An 8,656-nucleotide genomic window follows, 5' to 3' on the forward strand; every position below is an offset into this window, starting at 1 on the left:
TATGATGCCTTACATTTTGGTATAAAATTTAAACCCTCCAATATCTGGATTGGTTATTTTCTCTCATCCAAGCTAGTCATTAATGCTTTGAAGGCACCTTGGCAGGATGTTGGTTGTTGTTAAAACGCCTGCCTGAAACTTGGGGATATAAGAAATTACCTACTACATGCTGAGCTTGTTAAACCCATCTTGAAGGATTTTGAAAAAGAAAAACTAAACTAGCAAGTGAGATTCAATTTAATTATGATTTTGACATGAATGCATGGAAAACTAAACTAGCAGCCTCCAATGTGAAACCGCGCGTACAACATAAGGATGGGCCTTTCATATTGGTGCTTTTTTGGGCTGGCAAGGATGGGCCGATGGGCTGACACGGTTGAGAATTTCTGCAGTATATCCTATTGGCATAATACATTTTCCCCTTCAACTATTTTATATTAATACTGGCATCCAAAAGGAGTAAGTTAAAAAAAAATATGTTCATCAAGAGCAGTCGTTTGAATCAAGCATTTGGATTAGTTAATGAAAGATAAATAATCATAAAGTTTATCTCTCTACTGCGAAGAAGAAGCTTATACAGCTTCCATGTCGAATCTCTGACGCTGGTAGATGAACCCATTGGCTCTAAAGAGTCCCCTGGCGTGGTCCCATCTAGGAGCGCGGCATGCAAGGTTCACAGTGGCTACCTGAATGTGTTTACGCTTTGGTCGTTCTCTCTCTTCAGCTGCAGTCAGAGTGTAATTCTCCTCTGGCCTTCTGCCCGTTGTATCGTCCGCTGTTCATGGAAAAAACAACAACTGACCAAGAGCTCCTAACAAGGCTTTTTCCTGGTGCCTTCCATCACTACAATACAAACCATAATCAAGTATGAAGAGTCAATACTACAGTGTGGGCTATATATATACAAGAGACTTGTCAGTGTGCTCCCGTGGAAAAGAATAGAGGCATCATTGTGCAGAACAGCAACGGTCCTCTTGACACCGTTTTTGGAACGTGTTAATCGAATGCTGCATGACAGGAAGTCGATGGAAGCAAACTGACGTCAGGCAGGAAATAACAGCACATTGAGCCTGTGGGCTGGAAGGAAGTCGTAGCTGATGGAGCAAGAATTGGGTTTGCAGACTTCATCAGCAAATTATCATATCAGATCTAGATTTAGTTTGTTTTAGAAGGTTTATTTCTTTTTAGTCAAGTCATATCATCATCAACTAGGGTTTGTAGCCTATAAGTATCAGCCTACGAGCTTGTAATGAAATTTGTCACCACTCGACGACCAATCGAACACATTTACCTTTCACGTACCTTTACCTTTTTTTGCCTAGGAGTAGAAGTAATATAATGTAGATTCCTGATGAGTTCTTCAGCAAGATGGGCCGCATCGCCTCGATCTCCAGTTCGCCGTGGTCTTCGTCTATCAAGTGTTCTAGGCTTTGACCATCCGGCGCATCGTTGTGGTTTCGTCTAAATTCATCTACTAGTTATCAATTCTCATCATATCCTCGTAAGTCTGCATCAAGTTGATCTCCTACTAGATATGATAGAATCACAAATTATCTCACCTTGAATAAGATCTATCGGCTGGTCTATCTTTTACATCCGTTACTTGCTTTAATTGCCATGTCATAAAAAATTCACCAGAGTGTGCTTTATTAGCCGATAATTTCATATTCTTGACCTTTACTGACCTTTTACCGAAATCTTATCTCGTTGCATCTTGATTCATCAGCTAGTGACTTTTAAGTCTATCGCCCTGCTGCTAGTGATGTCTCGGTTAGGTCCGACTTGACTGGTGATGATGCTAGATTAATTGTCATCAGTTTGCTGGTTCTATTTATGATGATTTATTTGTTCGGTGATTTCTCAGTTTATCAATTCTATTCAACGAACGATGGGCGCATTTATGTTTAACCATCGCATAGGCCATTGATCGTTGGCTTTGTGTGTTTTTATTATGTGGCCGACAGATCTTCATATGTTTTATTTATCCAAGTGTTGTATCGGCTCAGCATTATGATCCTATTAATTAGCCAATACGATATTAATACAAACTCTGTCAGTTGAATGGTCAAATTGACTGGTACGCCAGCGCTCAACACGCGCACCGATTTGGGTTTGGTACATCGGAGTGAAGCAGATCTCCCTAGCTCTAGCGTATACGTGGAGCGCATGAGATCCAATCTGCGGATTTTTGCATCAACAGTTTCGTGATGGTAATGGTGCATTGTAGCAGCAAAGGGAAAAAATCGGTCTCTAGTCAGGCAGCTTTAGTTATGTTGCCGCTTCTTGTTGCCACTATCATCCTAGGGAAAAATACATCCAAATCTGGCATAAATGTGACTCAGAGGTCCCAAGATTTGGAGACTCTCGGGAAAGACTTCTAACGCAAAAATGTTGTAAGATTAGACAAGATCTATCGGTTCAAAAGAGGGGGAAGAGTTCAAGGAAGAGGAGGATCCAAACTATCAATGTCCAAGTAAGAATCCAAATAAACTTTAATAAACCAAACAAATATTGGACAGTCTCACGCAAACCAAGAAAAATCCTAGCAGCTAACGTACAGTTTATCTGTAAAAGTAATTATGCCATCTCTAATTATAGGGACACCAGTGAAAGGGCCGCAACTGGTCAGGGAGTAGTGGTCAGCAGTGACAGCTCAGCACAAACCCATCGTCCTCCCTATTACCTTCATTGACGCGTCACGTTGAGAACTGTACCAAGGACCATTCATTTCATCACTGATGGGGCCGGCCAATATTAGGTCCCGATCAAAGGATGTAGAGAACAGAAATGACTGGTTCTAGTAGGACCTCCCTCACTATTATTGTTGATTTCTGCTCTAGAAATCTGTAACTTTTTGTAACGAGGGTTCAGAATATGTGCAAAATTCGTAATACAGCGAGAGACACAGACAGACAGACAGACAGAGGGGGAGGAGGGGGTGGGTGGGGGGGGGGACTGAGAGCGTAATTACGTGTAGGTTAAATTTTGTCAGTCTTAATGACTGTAAATATTTCCTTTTGTTTCTGCTAGATGTTTGCCATACTGACAAAGTGACCATATTGTAATCTGTAATTATGCACCTTCATTAGCATAATAGCAAGAGATCATAATAATGTATACTAGGAGCAGTAGCGCATGCAGACAAGAGTAACAGGAGCATACGAGCAGCTGACCAACTCTGTCGTAAGTTTTTGGACATTTGCTCCTCTTCAGAAGTATGAAGTCGTGCTCGGCGGCACTTGAATCAAGCTTAGGATGACGAGGAGCACGGTAGGCAAGGTTCGTGGCGTTGCTCCTCTATGTTCAGCGGCCGTCGGTGAAAATTCTCCCTTGGGCCATTTGCTCCGTTGCTTCATCTTCGGTACCCCTTGCATCAAAACAACCAAGAGCAAGCAATCTCGGTGGCAGACCGTACAACTAACCAAAAGACCTAACAAGGCTTTTTCCTGGTGCCTTCCATCACTAGATCAATTCATGCCTTCCCCCTTCTCTACTGTACCACGGGTCATGCCTCTCCTCCTCCCACAAAGTGAGACCTTGTAGTGTATGGTGGTATATATTACTACACTCCATTCCCAGATGAATATTGATTGCTCAAAGCCTACCACAATTTATTTCCCGAGGTGTCCGAATTTCTAATGTCCCTAAATCCATGGGACCACAGCTATGTTTGAAGGCGAAGCACATCGCCTATAGCGACCTACTCCCTCCGTCCCCAAATATAAGGCATTCTAGGATTCAAAATTTGTCCCCAAATATAAGACATTTTAGGTTGAGAGTGGACCCAACTATCTTAATTGTGCATCGTTTTCGGGTCCTTCCCAACAGAAATACGTGCATGCAAGAAGGTACATGTGGGGGGATGCATTGGAAAGGGTATGCTACTTTAATTAGTACATATTTAATTTACCCAAATTAATAGGGTCACAATGCTTAATTAAAGGTAGAAGAGTCTTTTCTACACAGTCATAATCTGTATTAAAAACTCTAGAATGTCTTATATTTGGGGACGGAGGGAGTTGGTGACAAACATCATACACCCTCGATACTTGTAAGGTAATGGGCCATCACACGATTCAAGTAATGGGTGTTAGTGTTTTGTAGCTGTCACCTATAGCTTGTCATTCCTCTCGTCCTAACCTAGTACCGGCCTCCTCACTACCAAGAAAACAAAAAATTGATTTATATATGACGAAAATATTATGACAAACAAAATTTCTGAATATACTTTATAACGTTTTGTGCTGGAAACATCATAAAAATTTGTAACCCAACAAATTCAGTGATAAAATTATGAAGTGTTCGTAAGGTTGTCACCGAGGCCAAATAATGAACTTCACTCAGGTTTATGTGGTGGTTTGTGGTAAAATATGCTCTCCAAAATCATCATAAATCGAAGGCTCCACGTGTAGTAGGAGTCTTTGGGACTGTTCCACTCCACAAAATTCAGCTCCACTTTGAAATTTTGATGCCAACAAACATGTCTCTCTACGAACTCCGGCTTCAGCAAAAAGAGTAGATCTAGGGCGCGAGCTCATTATATTTATATTTTAAGGAGCTCCTCAAGAAGTACTTTATAAAACCTTTTTTCATACCTCCATCCTCGTCCACCTTCGCTGTTTAATTTTATCTGTCGGTGGCTGCAGAAAGTGCTAACCCGCTCATATGCGTTCAGCGTGCATGGCGCCCTGTGGCACACGGTGTGAAAAAAGCCCCATTGTTTTTGCCCGAGCACAGTGGCGCTCTGCGAGATCAGCTAGTACCAAAAGAGCACCGAGCTGCTCATGCGCAAGCTCTGCTTCTAGCATCTTTTTCGTGAGAGCTACCAACGTTCTATGAAGCTGCCACTGTAACCACTTACAACTACACAGTAGAAAATAGTGCAACCACGGCAGTAGAAAAATAGCATGCTATAGAGGATAATAGCGGGCTAGCACCATCAATAACAGCTTTGAGGCTCTCTCCACTGCCACTGGGGTAAGTTACCCATCCGCTGCGCCTGCTTAGCGTACCTTTTTAACGGGAAAAACGCCACAGCGGGGTACGCCAAAGCGTCCGCTATCATAGCGAACGGGTTTCTCTCCGCCAAATGTAGCGATGTAGCGGGCGTCCGCTACGCCGCGCGGGGCCCCACCATGTCTACGCTCGCGCCTCGAACCGGACCACCCGCCGCACCCGGGCCTCCGCTCGCCGCGCACGCGCCGTTCTGCCGCCTACCGGGAGGAAGAGAGAGTAGGAAAGGAGACAGAGAGAGGATGGCCGCGGCGGAGAAGATGAGATAGGCGGCGGCCGGCGACGATGGCAAGGCTACCGACGCACAGAGGAAGCCGCCGGAGTAGAAAAAGAAGGGGAGCCGCGCCTCGCGTGAGCTTCCGCCGCCACCTCGAGGCCGCCAACGCCCCTCGTGGCCCTCCGCCGCCGCCCCGCACCGGAGGCCTGAGCCCCTGCTCCCGCCGCCACCGCGGCTGGAGCGCGCGCGAGCTGGACCTCCGCCGCCGCGGCCGGCGCGCGGAGGGAGCAGCGGCCCAGCGCGCATGGGAGGGAGGGGGAAGGAGGAGCAGAGCCGCCCGGCCCGCCGCTCGCCGCAGCACCATGGATGTCGACCTCCGCCGCCCCCGCTGCTCGCCGCACGCGCACGCCCCCGCCGCGGCTGCTCGCCTACCGCCTGCGCGAGCGCTCGGCGGCCGTGGTCGCTCGCCCGCTGCCCGCGCGCGTTCGCCGGCCGCGGCTCCATGCCGCAGCAGCATGGAGGTCGACCTTCGCCGCCCCCGCTGCTCGCCGCCCGGGCGCGCGCTCGCCGTCCACACGCGCACGCCCCCGCCACGCCCACTCGCCCGCCGTCCGCGCGCGCGTTCGCCGGCCACGGCTGCACGCCCGCGCGCGCGTGCCGCCTGTTCGCCCCGCCGCGACTGGCGAGACCCGCCGCCGGCCTCCGCGCGGGCCTCCGCGGGTGGGCTCCTGCCGAAGAACGCCGCGCGCCGCCAGCCGAGCTCCGTGGATCTCGACTTCCGCGCGGAGCACGGTGGGAGGCCGGGGGGGAGAGAAGGGGCGCCGGCCGGAGAGGAGCCTTCCTACTCTCCTCCGCGCGCGGTTGAGGGAGGGAGGCTGAGGGTGGGCGCGGACGCCGCCGCGCCGAAGCGGATGGGAGATGGGAGAGGCTAGAGAGCTAGGGAGGGGCGCACTCCGTGGGGCAGAGGAAAAGAGGAGAGATGGGACGGAGAGGGAGGAGATGGGGGTCGGCGGGTAAAAAAAGTAAAAAAATACTGACACGTGGGTCCCGTGGCTGGTAGTTGATATAGAGGAGAGATATAGAGAATGAATGGCTGCGAGAGAACTGAATATAAAGAAGAGAATCTGGGTGAACAGAACAGAATATTTTATTTAGAGAATGAATTTAGAATATGACGAGTGCGGATAGCCTGAGTAACCCCACCTCTAAATTCTAGTGTCCGCTATTTAAAACACTGAGAGCTACTTGTTTCGTGGGTCCACAAAACCCGTCCTGCTTATTACCTTCAGCTACATCTGCAGAACCGTACCAAGGACCATTCATTTCATAAGTGATGGGTATATTGGGCCCCGATGGAAGGATGTCAGTGATTGGTTGGAGTAGGGCCTCGCTCACACTATTATTGTTGATTTGTGCTCTAGCAGCTAGGCTTCTCTAACTTTTTTTTATAACGAGGGTTCAGAATATGTGCAAAATTCGTAATACAGCAGAGAGACGGGAAAGCTAAAGAAGATTTACATTCCTTGTAATGGAAAAGCTACGCTAGCTACACCTGATCCAGAACTCCATAGTCGATCTGACTTGCCCCTTCCACCAACTTCCCACCTTTCTTGTACTCCCCATATATGTACGACGAGAAGGCCCAGAGGCAGAGCACCATGGCGACGCCTTTCTCGGCGCCGAACTCGTCCCCGAACACCACCACGCCGCCGGCGACGTTCAGCGCCAGCAGCGCCGTCATGCAGATGCCGCCGTGCAGCGCCGTGGTCAGGTACACAGTGCCCGCCGTTCCGAAGAAGCACAGCTGCCAGCTGAGGACGGCCGCCCCGACCACCGCGTAGTAGGCCGCAGGTGACAGGTCCCACGTCGCCTCCACGCCGCTCCATGGCCCCCTGCCGCCGGAGGACGCGGCCATGCCGGCTCCTGACACGGCGGTCGCCACGGCCTCCATGATCACCTGCGCCTCCACAACCATCCTGAAGCCCCTCACGCCGCCGTGCCGGTACACGAGCTCGGCCGCCGGCAGGTACAGCGCGAAGAGCAGCGCGGCGCCGAGGGTGGCCGCGACCCCGACCAGGTAGTCCGCGCCGGCGGCGTTGCCGGTGTCCGGACGGCCGCTGCCGACCCCATGCCGGAGCGCGAGCAGCAGCGAGGACAGCGTGAGGAGCACGACGGCGTTGATGTTGGCGAAGGACAGCGGCACGCGGACGAGCGCCGCGGCGAGCGCCAGCGTGAAGGCCAGCTGCATGGAGAGGAGCAGCGAGGTGGTGGACACGGGCAGGTAGGACGTGCCGCACGAGTAGAGCAGGTTGTTGAGCCCCATCACCAGGCCCAGGAGCACGCAGTACATCACGAGCCGCGGCGTGAAGCCGCCGAACATCCTCGACGCCGGCGGCCGGGCCAGGAGGAGGAGGAGCAGCAGCGGGAACCCGGCGGACTGGACCAGCGTGGCGAGCCACCGGTCGGCGCCGCCGTGCGCGAAGTAGAACCGGGACAGGAGGCTCGACAACAACGAACCGCTGAACAGCGCCGCGTAGGTGGTCACCAGTAGCAGCGAGCGGCGCGCGGCGCAGCGGCTGAGACTACTGATAACCGGCGGCGGCGCATCGACGAGGGGCGGCGCGCCGGCGAGGCGCTCGTGGTCATGGGCGGCCAGCAGGTGGGAACGGAGCTGTGTGGCCGCCGAGGGCTGCTCCTTGACGGCTGCTGCTGCTGGTGGGTTGTTCTTGGCGTCCATGGCGAGTGGTGGATTTGTTTGCTGCCTAGCTAGCTAGCTTCTAGTGCCTGGTATTTAAGGGATATTTCCAGAGCATGTCGGTACGAATTGGCGAGCCTTAGTTTAGAGCCTGTTGGGGACACATGAAGTGGACTCCATGGAATGGAATACAATGTCGATAGTGGGGTGCAATTATTTGCTCCCCAAGGATGCTTTCGCTGTCAGTGATGTTGTACACCTGGGACCTACCATACGTCCACGTACACATCCTTGTGTCATGTTTCAGTAACCCAGGCCGTCAGCTATTGCACTCCTTGCAATAACACAAGAAGAAAAAAACAGAAGAAAAACACTTCTTGAGTAGTATATATGAAGTAATAATACTGATCTTACTGTTCATGCCGGATGACTACTGGAATGAATGACATCTCTGTCACACATGAGCGAGACAAAGGAGAAAGAATTCCTGCTTTGTATACCTGTCGGCGCTAGAAACGTCTGCCGCTGTAGGCTAGCATATCAACAGTATTGTCGTTATACAAGGGTCCGGCTGTTGTCGTTTGTTTCCTTCTTCAGAAATATCAGGAAATTAACGCTGTAAAATGATGCAGTCACATACTAGTTGTCTTCTCCAGGAATCCAAACAAAGATCATGTCTAGACCAGGGTTAAAAATCCCGACCGGAACTGGTCTGGTTTTACCGATAACCG

General features: G+C 50.7%; 1 protein-coding gene across 1 annotated transcript; it reads right to left on the bottom strand.

Annotated features, from left to right (window-relative positions):
* Positions 1-6,600: 6,600 nt before the first annotated feature.
* LOC120679208 (probable purine permease 4) lies at positions 6,601-8,117 on the bottom strand. Its single transcript, XM_039960746.1, has one exon. It carries the CDS (start codon positions 7,965-7,967, stop codon positions 6,777-6,779), a length of 1,191 nt encoding a protein of 396 aa, XP_039816680.1. The 5' UTR covers positions 7,968-8,117; the 3' UTR covers positions 6,601-6,776.
* Positions 8,118-8,656: the final 539 nt, after the last annotated feature.

Source organism: Panicum virgatum, chromosome 6N, assembly GCF_016808335.1.
Source record: "Panicum virgatum strain AP13 chromosome 6N, P.virgatum_v5, whole genome shotgun sequence".
Classification (NCBI taxonomy): Eukaryota; Viridiplantae; Streptophyta; class Magnoliopsida; order Poales; family Poaceae; genus Panicum; species Panicum virgatum.